This window comes from Sorex fumeus, unplaced genomic scaffold, assembly GCF_029834395.1.
Source record: "Sorex fumeus unplaced genomic scaffold, SorFum_2.1 ptg000086l, whole genome shotgun sequence".
Taxonomy (NCBI): domain Eukaryota; kingdom Metazoa; phylum Chordata; class Mammalia; order Eulipotyphla; family Soricidae; genus Sorex; species Sorex fumeus.
In genome coordinates this window covers 3,211,671-3,231,186 of record NW_026606143.1, presented here as the reverse complement: position 1 = coordinate 3,231,186, position 19,516 = coordinate 3,211,671, and the positions used below count along the sequence as shown (strand labels likewise).

At 41.4% G+C, this 19,516-nt stretch overlaps 1 protein-coding gene across 1 annotated transcript in view; it reads right to left on the bottom strand.

Annotated features, from left to right (window-relative positions):
• Window positions 1-3,183: 3,183 nt before the first annotated feature.
• The window catches only part of NDP (norrin cystine knot growth factor NDP), a 29,081-nt gene continuing 12,748 nt past the window's right edge, over window positions 3,184-19,516 (bottom strand). The window contains exons 2-3 of the mRNA XM_056131238.1: window positions 17,406-17,772; window positions 3,184-3,446 (exon numbers count right to left, since the gene is read on the bottom strand). Coding sequence (XP_055987213.1) covers window positions 3,219-3,446; window positions 17,406-17,567 — 390 coding nt within the window. The 5' untranslated portion in view covers window positions 17,568-17,772 and the 3' untranslated portion in view covers window positions 3,184-3,218. The remainder of the gene's footprint in view (window positions 3,447-17,405; window positions 17,773-19,516) is intronic.

Genomic DNA, 19,516 nt, shown 5'->3' with positions numbered 1-19,516 from the left:
TGTTACTTTATATTCCCCAGATGAATGCAATCTTTCTATGTCTGTCCCTCTATTTCTAACTCATTTCCCTTAGCATGGTACTTTCCATGTAGTACCACTTGTATGTAAATTTCATGACTTCATATTTTCTAACAGCTGCATGAAGAATTTTTAACTGATCAAATGTTTTCATTTGGTTTTTGATCAGTACTTAAGGGTAGATATTAACGTATGGCTAAATGTATTTAATTTTTTAAGGATACAATACAAATTCCATAGTAACTTCATATGCAATAATGTCTAAGTTCTCTGTTCCCACGGATATTTTTAGGTCTTTAGGGAAAATATAATTCTATCCTCTTTCTTAGCCTCGATATGTCCCATTAAACTTTCCAGTCTTGTCAGACTCTTTCACCAGAAGAGTGAGACTCCTTTCACTGGCAGAGGAAGAGAGAAAGAAAATCTGGCTGTGAAGAAAGAGAAGAATAGGTTTTAGCTCCTAATTTCAAACTCTAAAACTTTGAGAAAATTCTTGGACTGTCCAAAGAACTCCCTTTGTTCGTCTCTTTCATAGAGAATGAAAGGAGGCTAGATGCTTTCTAATGACCCTTTCAATGCCATTGTTCTATGAAGCTCTAATATTCCAGGCATATTCTGCTTACTTCTACGGGGAAGCTCTGACAATAGATCGTGTAATGGAATTTGAAGGGAATCTTTCCTGTGAACTTCAGAGAATTTGGAAAATATGAGTCATATAGCAAACTCTTCCAGTCCCAAATTTGTAGGAAGGAAATAAAAACTGGAGTTTGGGGCACATGACTCTCAAAGCAAATTGAGTTATTTGCTTTGAGTTATTTTAGAGTTAGTAGCATTATTTCCATTTTTTGATTAATGATATTGAATAGAAGCTATAAATGTGACCAACAGTTTGGTGCTTCATTATCAGGTTAGAATTAGAATAACTTAACATTAGATATCAAATGTGATTTTTATAATGAGAGCTCTCTTTATATGATATTCTAACTTGTCATTTCATATTTGCATTTAGAATGGGGATACCCTCCAGTTTAATGGACTGACTGACTCTGTCACCATGAAAGTTAAGATCAAGGTCAAGGTTTAATAATGTTAGTCTCACTCTATCCCAAAGTCCCCACTACAAATTTAACCCTCCTGGTTTTTGTTAAAAAAATGTGTGAAAACTGTACCAGATGGTGTGCAAAACCATCATTTCTACAGTAAAATCAATTCACGAGTTTGCTCAGTAACAGTAGGGTGCACAGGTATCTATGGTGGTTCCAGGACATATGGTATCAAGGTTGTCCTGGAGATTGAGTCACTAAGTTTAGTTTAATGTTGAACTATTCAAAGAGGACTTAGTTCTATGTTAGCACCATAGGAGGAAGTTATTAAATTCACCACAAGGAGAATTCTGTACTCTCTTAATGTTCAAGATTATCATTGAACCTGGAGTGCTCTACAGTCAATGGCACAGAAACTATTTGTAAACTATTTATCCTACTTTTAGTTCTTTAGATTTCATTTACTAACACATATTTATTCTTAGAAAAGTGAAAACTAAAAAAAACAGACACCTTTTCTATTTCATTCTATAGTGTGTAAGAAAGCTAGAATGCATGGGATTTTGTGCTCATTCAATGAATTAAATTCTGAGACTGTAGTACTGTTCTCCCGTTGTTCATTGATTTGCTTGAGCGGACACCAGTAACATCTCCATTGTGAGACTTGTTGTTGCTGTTTTTGGCATATCAAATACATCACGGGTAGCTTGCCAGGCTTTGCCGTGTGGGCAGGATACTCTCAGTAGCTTGCCAGGCTCTCCGAGAGGGGCAGTGGAATTGAACCTGGATCAGCTGTGTGCAAGGCAAACACCCTACCCGCTGTGCTATCGCTCCAGCCCAATTCTGAGACAAAACATCAAAAATTTTAGGTCCTCTCCATCCTAATACACTAATTTCCCAAAATGCTTCAGTAGGTACCTGAACGATAATAGGGTGTTTGCCTTGCATGCAGCAGACCCCCCAGCATCCCATATGGTTTCTTAAGCCTGTCAGGATTGATCCCTGAGCACAGACCCAGTAAGCCCTGAGCACTTCCAGATATAGTCCCCAAATAACCCCTCCAAAAACCAAAAATGTTCTTCCATACATTCTAGAACACATATTTTGTCTATTTCTGAACCTCTACCATACCATAGGTATGCATCACAGTAAGAGATTGAATTGAAAAAAGCAATGTGTACACAGTAAAAGCTTTGAAGATATTTTCTTTTTATTTCAAAAGATGAAAATAACTCAAACTTTGAGCCTTATGATCAAACTATATTTGAACCAAATGCTTAGAACACGAGCCAGGCCACCATTTGGGCAGTAAGCTTCACATGGAATAGTGGATGTATAGAACAATACCCACAACATGGCTAAAGTTGTAACACACCCACAAATAGATTCATACTTTGTTGTCTAATTTGCATGCACGAGTACAGCATATTTTCCATGCCACTAGTACATATATGCCTTTTAAAAGTCAGTGCAGGATCTGTATTTTAAAATTCTGCTCTCTTACATTTTAACATAATTTATCTTAGAGAGCCTTCAGGTGACAGGTGTTTTTGGTCACCTTTACATTCTTAATATCATTTCTAGATAATAATTATGCCAATCAGGATTTCCAGCATTACATAAGAGTCTTCTAGTTAGTTATTTTAATGTCAGTTAGTTGGACATGAGTGAACCTGACTAAACATATTTTTTTTGGTGTGAAGAATTTAAAATTGATAACCTTTAATGTGGCTGCTTAGACAAAACTCACAAGACAAAAAAAAAGATAGTATCCAAAAAAGTTGGTCTTTTCAGCTTTCCAAAATGAGTGGTTCTCTACCCTGGTTCTCTGCACCGAACACTGACAGCCTTACCACTATTCTCACTGATGCTGAGTGTGTTCAAGAACAGCATTCAGCATTGAATGGCAAAATGTTTGGAGCTGAAAAGGGACCAAAAGAAACTGTAACAGGGAATGAAGATGGGAATGGAAAACAAGTTCTCAGAGCATCTCTCTCTGTTAACAAGCATGTAGAGTCTTTATTACTAAAATATGCAGAATCCCCGTGGGAATTGCTTATTTGCCCGTAATTCTTTCCTCGTCAGTCTTTCTCTGCTGCTTGAATTGCCTTGGTGAGGGTGAGGTTGAGCCACCCAGAGACCACTCAAAAGCTGGTCTCAAGAGCGGCATTCTTCGCAGTGACAGGAGAGGATGTACCGGTAGGTAGCTGTGAGTCGCATGCCTCCCGAGCAGCGCAGCCGTAGTGCCTTCAGCTTGGAGGTCTGGGGCCGGCAGCAGTAACAGGAGGAGCGGAAGGGCTGCTTGAGGATACTGCTGAATGACACCATGGGTTCAGAGCGTGACGCCTGACTGCAGTGCCCCTCACACTTGGCCAGGAGCACCATCTGGGGAGAGAAGAAAAGTGGTTACCCTGGAGCCAAGCTCCAACCACACTATCCTTTAAAAGATCCCAACACTTCCTGTCAAGTCCTGCTGGATCAGACCAGTGACTCTGAGTCCTCAGTGCACTGAGAATCACCTGACAAGCTTTTTTTTGAAAACAAAAAACAAAAAACAAAAAAACCCTCAACACCCAGGCCCCATTTTAAGACAGATTGAATTAAAAATCCTCTTGGAATAGAGCCTGGGTTTTTGCAGTTTTCAAAGCTTCTGAGGGAATCTAATGTGAGTTCAGAACCACTGAATGAGGTCCAACAGTATGACAAATAAAAAGCAAAGAAGAAATTTTCCTCTGACAGGTGGCAGTCTACCACTGGCTTAATGCCAGTTAGAGCAATCTCAAAATGTAGGAAATCAGTCCAAGTTGAAATCAGGTAGTAAGCAATGACATAGAGAAAAAAAATGTCAAATAATAAAATAAAGTGTGCAATAAAAATACAAATATAAAAATACTTTAAATGTTCTATGTGAAGGGAATTTCCAAGGAAACTATGGTTTCTTTACTTTTGGGATTGTTGTTTTTGGTCACAACCAGCAGTGCTCAGGACTTACTACTGGCTCTGTGCTCAGGGATGACTCCTGGCAGGGTTTGGGTACCATATGTGGTGCCAGGGATCAAAAGGATTATGGTTTCTGAAGAAGAAAAAGAGGAAACTATGAATGATGCACAGAAAGAAATATTCTGGGACCTACAAGTTAAGACAAGAGAAAGAAATAGAAATACTTTTAGAAAAAGAAACTGCATTTGGGGCACTTCTGGTTTAATATATTAAGGAGTATTATAGGATTGGTGCAATTGATCCTCAGAGTCATTTAGGATCAAATGACTCTGATTTATATTAAAGGATTTATATATTTATATATATTTATATTTATATTAAAGGATTTATATATTAATATATATATTAAAATCATTTATATTAAAGGATTGGTGCAATTGATCCTCAGAGTCATTTAGGATCAAATATTATTATGTATTCATTTCTACCAGCTCCATATCTAAAAGTAGTTGTGCGTGATAATAAAGCTTCGTCTGAATTCTTTATTGTGGTTTTTTAATGTGGCTTTTTAAAACAGATTCCTTTAAGATTTCTATGCAAATTAACAAGTTATCTCCAAAACAGTAGGTATAAACACACACAAAGACTTATATATTTGGCATAAATCTTAAGGAGATGAGTCATAAACTCATTTCTGTGTGCTACACATAAATTATGGTATTCTCAGAACAACAGTCATAGATGGGATAGAGGAGTAACTTGATGGAACACAGGGACAGGAAGGAAACCAGGATAATTAACCCATATGTGTCCATGTCTCTGTGAGAGGTTCTTGCTTTGGAAATTACATATCATGCAATGGAAAAACAAGTTTCCCTATTTTCCAGAATCAACAGCAGAACATAGAAAAACAGAACTATTCAACAATAGATTAAAGGACATATGTCTGCACAATATCGTGTGACATTTACTTTGTGATATTTTATAAAAATCTCACCAACTATTATCTCTCTAACATGATCTTATAGGAGAGAATTAAATCCCCAGGGATTTAAAGGAGGAACCGGCCTGCTTATCTTTCCAAAAGGAAGAGAAAATGGCTCCTGGTAATTATAGATCATTAACATCATTATCTACAATGATGCTGGGATGAGTCCAACAATCTCTTAGCAACCACCAAAGAATATAGGAACTAGGGCTTGGTGAAAATAAGTTGGAGTAGTCCAACTGATTTTTTTTCACAAAACGAGAAAATGACAGCCATGAGCTGTTAAGGTTTTATTAAAGCTTAGACTCTTTTCTGTATGCTCTTCATATTGATAGGCAAAACAAAAGTGAATTGAAGTTTTTACCTTAGGTAGGAATACATAGGTCAGTCACTAGTGCCCACATCTATCTGATAAGAGTCCAAATCATCTTCAGTCCCTTCTCTCCACTAAAATCAGTAAATGGAAAAACACCTTGAAGTAATGTTAAGTTAAACTCCTTTGTATCTAATGTGAATTATCAGATAGTGGCATTGGGCAGTCATTCAAAGCATTACTCCAAAAATGGAGTCTTTAGAAATCCAACTTCAATGTGGGTGTCTGTTGTAAAAAATGAGTGGGATGTTTTATACCCAAATAATATGCATAGGGGTTAATTATATACCTGGGAGAACAGAATTAGCACAATCCACAAAGTGATCAACTCAGTTATGTATTTGTAAAAAAAAAAAAGAATTATGCTGGAGTGATAGCACAGCGGGTAGGTCGTTTGCCTTGCATGCGGCCAACACGGCCAACCCGAGTTCGGTTTATCCGCCCCTCTGGGAGAGCCCGGCAAAGTATCTCTGAGAGGGGCGTATCTCCCCTGCACTGCAAAGCCTGGCAAGCTATCCATGATGTACTCGATATGCTAAACACAGTAACAAGTCTCACAATGTTACTGGGCCCACTCGAGCAAATCAATGAACAACGGGAGGACCTTGACAGTGACAATGATAAATATTTCACTTAGTTTTTAGGATCTCAAGCTCCACCTTCAGTTCATTCTGAAGAACAACTCAATCAACACAGAAGATATTGGGGCCACTTTTATCTAGCCCCTCATTCTCAGAAAATGGAATTTCTGGGCTATCTCACAGATGTAGACAAACACCTTCAGAGACTATCTCCAGCTTTCAGGATAAAATCCAAAATCCTGAAATTTGAGACATTGAGTCTCCTTGACCTAGATTTCACATATCTTCGCAGTCTTTCTTACAACTATTCTCATTCTCATCACCCACTCCCTGCTCCAGTCAAGCTTAATTATTTTAGGACTGCCCACTGAACTGCTCTGACTTTCTCTACTAAAGTATTTTAGGAATGTCCTTTTACCTAGCTCTGCTTAATGAAATCCCAACAGCTATCACCCATTTAAAATTCAAATGTCCTCTTTTTTTTGAAGAAATAAACTTTGAAACAAGTTGGGGCCCATGATGTTCTCATCACACATATACAAATTCGTTGTCTGGGAGATTCACAGTTTCTATCTCAAAATAATAAACAATGCCAAAATCTAGCTTTTGTGTGTGGAGGCAGGGTGTGGGTGGATTAACAAGAGATTTGTAATACAAGACCCATAAATGTGTGCTTTAAGAAAGGGGCATAAATCTGCTAAAAATCTGTCAATGTGCAATTGTGGATGAATAGTTCTGGGGTGGCATCAGAGATTCTGCATTTTTCATAAAATTAATGTTTATTCTATACTGCTAAACTAAAGCACACATTTTGAGTAACAGGCTCTGGATCTATAGAAGTCTGAAAGATTCTGATCTAGATGCATTACTAGATAGCAATCATTTAGCTATCAATAACAATGGCAACTAAAATTTATTGAATACCTGCAACATTTTATCTAATATCATCTCAAAACCATCCTGTAAGAAAGGCTTCATTATCACCTGCTGTATGAAGATGAACAAACTGAGACTTTAGAGAGTTTAAACAACTTGCTCAAAATCACATAACTAGTAGAGGCAACAATAAAATGAAACTCAGATATTTCTTAAACCAAACCCCTGATCTAAACCACTATAAAACCTTGCATCCAGATAGAGGTTTTCCTGGGGCATGAATCAACTCATACCCTGCTTTATTCCTCTTTGATTTCTTCTAGGAACACTAATCACATTCTAATCAGAGACATTCAGGTATGATCCTTATCTTGTGGCATCTAGGAACACATCATCACCACTTCCATACACACAACAAAATCTTCTAATATTTATGACTTGTCTAATATTTCTTCCACAATCAAAATACATGCCTAATTCTTCCCTCATTTGATTTGTGATTGTCAACAATTTAGGTACCACAACGTTTTTCAATTCAATGAGCTTTTGACATCTTGACCCAGTTTCTGGTTGAAGACCATTCCTCAAGGCTGGGTGATATGTCTGCTGTGTTTGATATCATAGTATTTTGCACTTAACTGCTCTTTGTAGACAGCATGCACACCATTACATTATCAAATAAAAAGATTAACTTCCTTTGACAGGGAATACACCATTAGAGGAGTAAGTCCAATGGCTGATATTGCTCATATGCCTTTATATGGACTTTTCATAATTCAGATAGGAGACAGATACATACTATTAATTTTTCATCCAGTTAAATTTTTCTATAGAAGGTTACCAAAAATTGTTCTGAGATTAAGAAACTACACAATTCCTCAAGTTCCTCTCTCTTAACTCCCATCCTCATAGTCACTTGTCTCCAAGCCAATTTCTTCTAATATGAAATGTGCTTCTAGGTTCATTTTTTGCTCAGTGATTAATTATTTTGTATTTTAGTCTTATTCTCACATGCTAATTCTAATAACAATAAGAAGAAGAATTTAAAAATATGATGATATGTAACTTTGGTTGAACATTTACAAGTCCCAGGCACTGTACTAGATCATTCATTTTCAACTTAATTCTTAACACCCACTTCAAAAGGGAAGTTAAGTTAAGTTAAGCTCATTAAGCTGTCATGTTGGTCATTGGCCAGTTTAGGCTACACTGGGAGGACTGTTGCCAGCTGGGATTTCTGGGTCCAGACCAAGGACTGCACCCGAAGAACTCCATCCCCGGCTCTCTATGATGATCTACCACAGTTCTTAGAAAGTTATGTCTTTTACTGCCATTCATAACTTTCTTCTGAGTGAAAGCCTAAACACAGATGGTTTTCATCACCCCTTGTTGAAAGATTATCACCATAACTTTTCTCTCATCTCATGTGGAGCTCCCATGAATTCTTGGTTGAGGCCATGGCTAACTAGACGTCTTTTTCAGTAGAAGATTAAAGAACTAGTTCTTACATTCAAGAAGAGTTTAGCAGTGAAGACTGGGCACACCTTATTCAATGAAATCACTTGAAGAATCAGAACCGTTGCTCTGAGAACCTACAAAGGGTCTGTATTAAGCCGAAGGCATGAAAAAACTCTGAGTAGGGCGATGAAAAGACCTGTGAACAGGGTGATGAAGCAGTCACCAGGCATGGAGCAGTTTAGACAGGAAGTGTGGTCACTCCAACTAGAATCTAGTTCCTCCAGTCTTGTTCCAATGGACACTCCTTTGCACATGGAACATTTACCTTCTATTTACTTGTGAACAACATTTGTATAAAAACTTACTCTTAGTTTTATACTTTTATTCTTATAATACCTTTCATGCTGCCTAGACATTGCAGGTACTCAGTAAATACTTATTTCACTTGATCACTTGACATCCTGTTACTCATCAATTTCCTCGAGTGGGCACCAGTAATGTCTCCATTCGTCCCTGTCAAGTTCTAGTGTAGCCCAATGGCATCTGCTTGTTCTAGGAAAACGAACAGCCTCAAACCGATTGTTCAGGGTCTTGACGAAGAAATCTGACCATATCATAGGTGAGTGGCCACGCGATCTTTTGACATCTCATGGAATCCAGTCGTAATGGCTCTAGTACAGAGGTCGTCTCTAAATATCATTACGTGTCCAGCCCATCTGATTTTAAACGCCTTGGCAAACAAGACAGCATCCCTGATTCTTGACTGTCGATGGTGGTCAGAACTCCGGATTCTTTCTCTCAGTTGAGTGAAGTGTGATACTCCAAGCATAGCTCTTTCGATTCCTCTCTGGGAGACCCAAATAGCGTTATCATCCTGTTTTCATAGGGCCCAGGTCTCTGAGGCATATGTTAATGCAGGAAGAACAATGGAATCAAAGAGATGTGCCCAAAGTCAGAGGTTCTTCATCCTCTTAGCTATTTCTTCGATGCTCTTGAAGGTGTTCCAAGCCACTCTCTTCCTCCCGCACAACTCTGGTGCCAGGTCATTTGTCAAGCTGACTTCTCAACCTAGGTATACATAACTGTTGCATTTGAAGATGATCGTCCCTTTGAGAGTGAATGGAAGTCAGGAATGAGAACGTTTCTCATAAATATTGTCTATGTGAGATTCAGCTGTAGTTTGACCTTTTCACACTCACAGTCAAAGTCGGCCAGCATTTGTGCCACTTGGCTGATGTTTGGTGTTATTAGAACGATGTCATCAGCGAAGTGGAGATGATGTAGATGCCTATCATCTATCTTCACTCCATTCCCATTCCAGTCATCGCATGATGTTCTCAAGGATGGCACTGAAGAGTTTCAGTGAAATGGTATCATCCTGCTGAACCCCTCTCTTGAAGTCAATGATCACCTCCCTGTAGAATATTGAGATCCTTGTAGTAAATCCGCAATATAGCTCACGGAGGATCCTGTTGTACTGAAAGTTTAAATGCCCTATTATATTTGTTTCGTTTTTAAAAATTAAATGTTTGCTTCTGTGCTGATAACTGTGTTGTTAGCTCAATAGTTTGCTCCCCTCCTTTCTCCTACAATGTTATGAATTACATGGATAGCAGTAGGAGATTACCTGGGACAAGTACCTTGTCCTTCTAATCCAAAAGTTTAGTTCTTTGCATGCCAGACATCCTTTCCTCAGGAAATTCTGCCAGATTTTTTATCCTGACCCCCATTTCTCCTTTATTGTTGTTTCTGTGACCCTTCAAAGTTCAGTCGACTTATATCCTAGTTTCACACCTTTGGCCTTGGGTTACCATCTCACCTAATTCAGACTTAACAGTTTCATTCCATTGCTCCCAAACCCCATGCTTATCCAGAAACTAGAGATCTTATCCAGTTTCTCTCTCCAACTTACATAGGAATGGAGGTCACAAAGCAGTATCTGTGTATCTTTCACTATTGTCCCCCCACATACTAAATGTACATTTTCTCTTTCTACCACAAATTGGCTGCTTTCAGACTGAGGCTAGGTTTGTGTTCAATAAAAGTCATGAGAGATTAATCAAGGACTCAGTAGTGAAGAAAACAGAAATATGATCAAAACACCTCTCCAGTTTTTAACTTAATCAGGTTTGATTAATTAATATCCATTATATGCCCACAGTGCAGGATGTTTTACAAATATTCTTACCCATACTCATGACAAAACCATTAGGTAGACAACATTAGTACCATTTTATGTGAGGTACAAAGAATCACTCCTTTTCCCCCCCAAGTCACCATTTCGTAAGCTCTGGTGGTGGAATATAAAACCACTTCAAAGCCTGAGATGCCTTATATACCTTATATACCTTAAACATTTTCCAGGGGCTGGAGAGATAGTACAGTGTGTAGTGCGTTTGCCTTGCACGTGGGGGACTCGGGTTTAATTCCCAGCCTCCCATATGGTCCTCCAAGCACTGCCAGGAGTAATTCCTGAGTGCATGAGCCAGGACTAAACCCTGTGCATCTCTGGGTGTGACCCAAAAGCAAAATAAATTTTTTCCCAGATAACTCTACTCAAAACGAATATTATTCCTCCTTGCTACATAGCCTTTACTTATTCAAAATTTCAGGGAATATAAATAAATAAATAACTATGAAATTACCAGTCCCAGGATTTCTTATACCCAATTTTAGGAGATTTCTCCTAAAATTTTGGGGAGGTATCCTAATCTGTGACTGCACTGATTCTTTGGCGGACCTCTGTGACTCATCTTTTATGCCTTACTCCATCTCAATCATTCCTAAATTACAAAGAAATGGAAGATAGGACCCTAGAGCTGACCAATTGTAAACTGAAGTTTTGGGGAAACAAGATCTCACAGAAGGACCCTAGAAAGCTTTCACTGTGTCTTTTCTTTACATTTAAGAAAATCTGCTGAGTATCATTTTTTTCCAGCAGAATATAAATTGCATCAGGACTATTTTACTTAGTTCCTATGGTCTATTTGCTTTCCTCTAACATGAAGATCCAAATAGAAGCAAAATGTTTATTGGAAGCACACATTTTCATGTCTGAGTTAAATGACATTGAACAAACTACTTAATATTTCTTTCTGTTATTAGGTTGTCTTACTGGGGAAAAATGGAGTTTTAATGCCTTCCATCACAAATTTATTGACAGTGATTAAATTGTATAGTTTAAGATGCTGAATATTAATTATACAATCCTCTTTTCCTTCATCTTCCTTCCCAAGGTTAGATACTGGGAAAAGTTTTTATTTTCCCAGTATCTAACCTTGGGAAGATTTTTGTTTTCCCAGTATCTAACCTTGGAAAGACACTTTTTGTTCCTCGATACTGAGAAAATATAATCCAGAAAAGTTCTCAGTAGCTGAGATACTTCCAGGCATATTTTATGGCCAAGACAACAAGGTTTATAATTATAAACATAATTTACATAAAATTTGGCTAAATGTGGGATATTTGGAAACAGATTGTTACCATGAAATTATGAACATTTCTCCTAATATCATAATTTTGAAGCTGTTATTTACTGTGTAATTTTGGAAGAAGTGAACAAAGGTAATCTGTTTTTTTAGGCTCATGATCAACACTGTAAATCTGTTAGGTTTGAGTTGATAATGTCTCTTTTTTGCTGTCCCTAGACTAATGAACGTGATAATTGCTAAGGCGCTTGCTCTTCCATCATCCCATCAAATATTTCCAGATCATTTACTAGATCATTTTGGAGACATTCTAATTTCTCTGCTCCTTCCTCTCACCACACTGACACAATCTTTGAAATAATTTTACTTACTCTGTTTAAAGAAAAATGATTATGCTCTAATAGAAGGCATAGTGTGCTAACATAATACTCATAAAACATAAACATTTATAGTATTGTAAGCTAGTGTACCTCAATAAAATGTTTTAAATTAAAAGAATTAAGCGCTAGAAGTATGGAGAACATCTTAATAGAGCAAAAAATTATCCATGAAATAGGGACACTAAATACTAATGCAATCTGCTTTGGTAGGGAGAGGGAAAAGAAGTGAATAATTGCTCCAGTCAACCTCCTTTGGGCCTATAATTTTTGAGTAATCACAGTCATAAAAACACTTCCCATCTTTTTAAAAATTATTTTCATTTTTTCCTTCTGAAGGGAGTGCAATCTTGAAACAATTTGAGTTTATCTATTTACTCCTTTTTTAGTTCTATAAATACAAATAAGAGCCAAATAGTTTCTCTTAAGCGGAAAGTCCCTATTTTCCCCATGGTCCTAGATTTTAATAATATAATGGTTGAAGAGATTTAACTCAAATTATGATTCCTCTATGTTAAAATAAACCATCATCTTTGAGCTATAAACAGATAAGTTATGGAAATTTTAAAGGCAGATAGCAGAAGTACTGTTTCTAAATGTAGAGTGGAGATATTGACTTATATGTCCTTAATTATAGCAGTTAAGATTACAGAAGCTTTTTAATTATTCTAGTCATTTAATAAAGTACTTGACATATTAGAATCTTAAATAATTTTATTCAGGACTAAAAGTGAAAAACATCTCTAATTTTGTCATAAACAAAATTGTATTTGCCAAATGCGGAAATATATATCATGTGACTGTTTAGGGGCAGTGGCAGTCATAAAAACTCTCATTCTAAATGTGTTTTTGTCTCCTGTGTGCCTCCATTCTGGGTAGTCCATTGGCTGACCACTCTTGGTGGCCTTTCATTTCATTTCATTTCATCATTTCATCATCCTGTTAATCGTCGATTGCCTCGAGCAGGCCCCAGTAACGTCTCTTTCATCCTAGCCCTGAGATTATATTCACGGCTCTTTAGGAGAATGAGACCCATCATTGTTACTGGTATTTGGCATATTTGGTACGCCACGGGGAGTTTGCCAGACTCTGCCCTGTGGGCAGGCTACATTCGATAGCCTGCAAGTTTGTCCAAAGTAGGAATGACATAATAAGATGTCATAAAGAGAAGTTCTGATAAGATGTCGCGCGGCCGCGAATGCGGCAGCGCGGTTCCGGGATCAGGATTTTATAGTCTCTGAGTCTTGGCCGCTGATGGGATTACACGGCGCCAGGGGGCCAGGTGGTGGGTGTGACCCCCGCCTACTGGAATTTGGAGGATCTGGGTGGAGGATGCTCGACTCCAATTCGAGTAGGCTTGGAGATCTCGGCCCCGGAACCCGCGTGGCTTTGTCCCTCTGCCAGTACCTTCATGTGTGCGGAGAGTGGTCTCAGCATGGTGGTGGCTGGTCCTGGAGGTCTTCGGCTGCCGGAGCCCTGGTCGGGGTGGGGAGGAAAGCTCAACCTGCTCCCCTCCAAGGGACCCCGGCGAGGAACAGCCAGGCGCAGGGGCAGGAGACTGACAGCACTGGTCTCGTCCGGGATCTGGATTTTATAGTCTCTGAGTCTTGGCCGCTGATGGGATTACACGGCGCCAGGGGGCCAGGTGGTGGGTGTGACCCCCGCCTACTGGAATTTGGAGGATCTGGGTGGAGGATGCTCGACTCCAATTCGAGTAGGCTTGGAGATCTCGGCCCCGGAACCCGCGTGGCTTTGTCCCTCTGCCAGTACCTTCATGTGTGCGGAGAGTGGTCTCAGCATGGTGGTGGCTGGTCCTGGAGGTCTTCGGCTGCCGGAGCCCTGGTCGGGGTGGGGAGGAAAGCTCAACCTGCTCCCCTCCAAGGGACCCCGGCGAGGAACAGCCAGGCGCAGGGGCAGGAGACTGACAGCACTGGTCTCGTCCGGGATCTGGATTTTATAGTCTCTGAGTCTTGGCCGCTGATGGGATTACACGGCGCCAGGGGGCCAGGTGGTGGGTGTGACCCCCGCCTACTGGAATTTGGAGGATCTGGGTGGAGGATGCTCGACTCCAATTCGAGTAGGCTTGGAGATCTCGGCCCCGGAACCCGCGTGGCTTTGTCCCTCTGCCAGTACCTTCATGTGTGCGGAGAGTGGTCTCAGCATGGTGGTGGCTGGTCCTGGAGGTCTTCGGCTGCCGGAGCCCTGGTCGGGGTGGGGAGGAAAGCTCAACCTGCTCCCCTCCAAGGGACCCCGGCGAGGAACAGCCAGGCGCAGGGGCAGGAGACTGACTGCACTGGTCTCGTCCGGGATCTGGATTTTATAGTCTCTGAGTCTTGGCCGCTGATGGGATTACACGGCGCCAGGGGGCCAGGTGGTGGGTGTGACCCCCGCCTACTGGAATTTGGAGGATCTGGGTGGAGGATGCTCGACTCCAATTCGAGTAGGCTTGGAGATCTCGGCCCCGGAACCCGCGTGGCTTTGTCCCTCTGCCAGTACCTTCATGTGTGCGGAGAGTGGTCTCAGCATGGTGGTGGCTGGTCCTGGAGGTCTTCGGCTGCCGGAGCCCTGGTCGGGGTGGGGAGGAAAGCTCAACCTGCTCCCCTCCAAGGGACCCCGGCGAGGAACAGCCAGGCGCAGGGGCAGGAGACTGACTGCACTGGTCTCGTCCGGGATCTGGATTTTATAGTCTCTGAGTCTTGGCCGCTGATGGGATTACACGGCGCCAGGGGGCCAGGTGGTGGGTGTGACCCTCGCCTACTGGAATTTGGAGGATCTGGGTGGAGGATGCTCGACTCCAATTCGAGTAGGCTTGGAGATCTCGGCCCCGGAACCCACGTGGCTTTGTCCCTCTGCCAGTACCTTCATGTACTGAGACCACTCTCCGCACACATGAAGGTACTGGCAGAGGGACAAAGCCACGCGGGTTCCGGGGCCGAGATCTCCAAGCCTACTCGAATTGGAGTCGAGCATCCTCCACCCAGATCTTCCAAATTCCAGTAGGCGGGGGTCACACCCACCACCTGGCCCCCTGGCGCTGTGTAATCCCATCAGCGGCCAAGACTCAGAGACTATAAAATCCAGATCCCGGACGAGACCAGTGCAGTCAGTCTCCTGCCCCAGCGCCTGGCTGTTCCTCGCCGGGGTCCCTTGGAGGGGAGCGGGTTGAGCTTTCCTCCCCACCCCGACCAGGGCTCCGGCAGCCGAAGACCTCCAGGACCAGCCACCACCATGCTGAGACCACTCTCCGCACACATGAAGGTACTGGCAGAGGGACAAAGCCACGCGGGTTCCGGGGCCGAGATCTCCAAGCCTACTCGAATTGGAGTCGAGCATCCTCCACCCAGATCCTCCAAATTCCAGTAGGCGGGGGTCACACCCACCACCTGGCCCCCTGGCGCTGTGTAATCCTATCAGCGGCCAAGACTCAGAGACTATAAAATCCAGATCCCGGACGAGACCAGTGCAGTCAGTCTCCTGCCCCTGCGCCTGGCTGTTCCTCGCCGGGGTCCCTTGGAGGGGAGTGGGTTGAGCTTTCCTCCCCACCCCGACCAGGGCTCCGGCAGCCGAAGACCTCCAGGACCAGCCACCACCATGGTGGCCTTTGAAGCATGGTATTCCTTTGTACACCTAACCTCAAAACTAAGTGTTTTGTTTTCATAGTTTGCTTGTGCAAGAAAGTTACGAAGTATTCCAAATAGGAAGTACATGTGTCATCAATGTAAAAAGGATCAAAAATAACATTGCCATTTGCCTTTTGAAACCATTTTAGCATAAACATGGTAGGTGGAGACTCCTGCCCCCGTGCCTGGCTGTCCTCACCGGGGCCCCTTGGAGGGAGGCAGGTTGAGTTTCCCTCCCCCCTGAGCAGAGCCCCAGCAGCCGAAGACCTCCAGAACCAGCCACAGTCATGCTGAGACCACTCTCCACACATCTGGACAAGCCTCATGCATGAAGGAACTGGCAGAGGAACCCAGGCATGCGGGTCCTGGGGCTGAGATCTCCAAGCCTGCTTGGATTGGGACTGGGCCTTCTCCACCCAGATCCCTCATCTTCCAGTAGGTAGGCGTCACACACAACAGGTGCCACCAGCGTCAGGTTGGTCCCATCAACCGCCAAGACACAGAGACTCTAAAACCCAGCTCCCGGAAGTGCACGGCCACATTTGCGGCCACGCGACATCTTATTATCTCATTATTACTTTGGAGAACCTGGCAGGCTACCGAAAGTATCCTGCCCACACGGCAGAGTCTGGCAAACTTCCTGTGTCGTACTCAATATGCCAAATACCAGTAACAATGATGGGTCTCATTCTCCTAACCCTGAAAGAGCATTGAATATGGCTCTTTTAAAATCTCAGGGCTAGGAAGAAGGAAACGTTACTGGTGCCTGCTCGAGGCAATCGATGAACAACAGGATGATCATGATTGTGATCGTGATGGTAGATGGAGAAAAGCTTGGGTTATAAATCCAGAAACCAACTGTTTTACTAACTCCTCTTCAATAAGTACATTTATTTACCACTTAATTTTATTTCTGATATTCCCTTTCTCTTTATTTTTGCAGAATGGAGTCATAATAATTGTTAGACTATTTTCTTTCGTTAAAAAAATTACACAATCACTCAACAATTTTCTAGCCAGGGACAAAGCATATCCATCTTGTGTTTTTAGTAACAGTTTTAATGTGAGAACATTACAAGTCTTTCTTACTGACTTTGATCAGCCTGCGAGAACTTGGCTAAGTATAACACGGTTAATACGTCTTACTGACAAAAAGTGAAAAGCAGGGCCAGAGACATAGCTAATTAGCAGAGCCCTTAGCTTGCAGGTGTGAGGCCCTGAGTTTAATCCTTAACACCTTAAAAAAGTAAAGTAAAGTAAAGACTGGAGCGATAGCACAGCGGTAGGGCGTTCGCCTTACAAGCGGCCAACATGGCCGACCCGAGTTCGATTCCTCCGCCCCTCTCGGAGAGCCCGGCAAGCTACCGAGAGTATTGGATATGCCAGACACAGTAACAACAAAGTCTCCAATGGAGACGTTACTGGGCCTGCTCGAGCAAATCGACGACCAACGGGAGGGCCTTTACCTTTTTACCTTACCTTACCTTAAAAAAAATCCCCAGCACTGTATTTTAAAAGGAGCAGGGAAAAAGCATGGTGTGAAACCCTAAAAGCATGATTTTGCCACAAATTTTCTATCTTGTAACCATATACGTCAGGTCCAGGTTATAGTCATAGTTCTCCATCCTCTGACAAAACAAAATAAAGCTTGTTTTCTGCTTATAGAAGTAATTTTTTTTATCTTCACAGAAACTTGGTCTTACCTTTGAGCTACACTTGTACAACGGATGACTGATAGAATCAACGTAATGGTGCCTCATGCAGCGCCGAGGGTCCGAGTCCAACATCAAGGAGCTATCTGTATCTCCCATTAGCGCCAGCAGGGAGAGCATAGAGAAGGATGCAGCTAGTACATGATTTCTCATTGTTGTAAGAAAAAAGTTCTCAAGAAGAACAGTAGAGGGAGGCAGAGTACTAAAAATTGGAAATGCTCCACCTTCTAGGATCCAGTTCCTTTCAAGGAAAGGGCAGGATATGGCTGAAGCTTCCTGGCTGTCATTGTCCTTTGTATGCCGAAGTTTTTCTTATTCTTTACACTTGCAGTCAATCATCACAGAATCTGCTACACAGCTGGAATGAAAACAGAAATTATTTTCTCCAGAAACATTTGCCCAGAGACAAAAATGGAACCCAGGAGGTATTGAATAGAATTTTCCCATGTCATTGCTAGTGAAGAATACTGGCTTTTAGAGTTTCACTAGCATAAATTGTCATCCGTTCTAGCCCACCACATCCCATAATTTATACTAAATATTTAAAAACATTTGGAGGTGGACACAATGGTTTAATGGAAGCATATGTTGCCTTTAATTACTGGAATCTATGTTCCTAGGAGTAAGGATAGTATTGAACCCAGTATAAAAATTAAACATATGGTTCTGGGAACAGCATAACTGCTTTGGGTGGTCTCATCCTTATCCCTGGCTGGTGGGGACACGAGAGTCTCTTTAGTCTTTCAACAAGCTTTAGTGTCAATGTCAGTTTTCTGGTTTAAGGGGAGATAGGTCAGTACTAATGAATACAGGCCATGCCCCAGGGGGGACCATATTTTCCATTTCCAAGTTCATATCCACCCACCCACTTAGTTTTCCATTTCTGCATTATGGACTCATCCTGTTTTTGTTAGTCCCATGCCACCCAGCCTCAGTGACAACCTGCATCTGAAATAATGCTAACTGGATTCCAGTGTGTTTAGGACTACACATGTGTTTGCCAACGAAGTATACTTCTGTGGAGCCTTTCCATGTGGTATAATTTGAAAAAGTAAGTAGCAGTTGGAGTGGAAACTTACCATTAAAATGGGATCATGCTATATTTATACCCTTGAAATTTACTTTGTTCCTTTAAACATAATTTTTGGCCAAAGAAATGGGATCTACAGACCACCCTGAATCACCTCATTTACTACCCAGGCATGACCAACATTGATATCTTTTATCATACCAAAACACAGTACCAAAACTAATTTTGATTTTTTGAGTCAAATTAAGGGGACTAGACATGATATTAAACATAATGAAACATTAAAGCTTCGGGAAAACTTTCAAAGTTATTTAAGATCAAAATTTGATTATTTTGTTCGCAATATAATTTTTTCCCACTTCCTACTACTAGACAATCTGGACAAACAGGTAAACATGTTGATAAGACATTCAAGTTCATATCAGTCAATTCATTCTGCTTTAACAGCAAAACTGTTAAAGCAAAGCTAATTGAGTCTAGTGCCCTCAGACACACTTAGCCCCAGAAAGCTGCTTTGCAAGTCTTTGGTAAGGGATCCTAAGGAATATGACATAGGACTCTTTCAAAGTGGAACATTCTTCTCAATGGCAGAACCTCCAAGGATATGTTTCAGGAAGTTCAAGCCTATAATTTTTTCAGGAAAGTAAAAGCCAGATATAAGGGAACACAGACTCTAGCACTACCATAGCTTAGCTAAGGAAGCTTGTAAAGGTCATTTCAACTCTTCAAGCCTCAGTTTCTTTATCTGTAGACTATGAGAGCTTGAAATAGATATTGGGTTCAGTTCACTGTTTCTCTAAAACGCAACTATTTGCTAATTAAAGAAACAGTTACCACTACTTACATATGCAAGTAGTGGTTATAAGTAGTTACCACTACTTATAACTTATAAGTGGTTATAAGTAGTTACCACTACTTATAAGCGGCCAACATGGCCGACCCGAGTTCGATTCCTCCGCCCCTCTCAGAGAGCCCGGCAAGCTACCGAGAGTATTTGATATGCCAAACACAGTAACAACAAAGTCTCCAATGGAGACGTTACTGGGCCCGCTCGAGCAAATCGACGATCAAC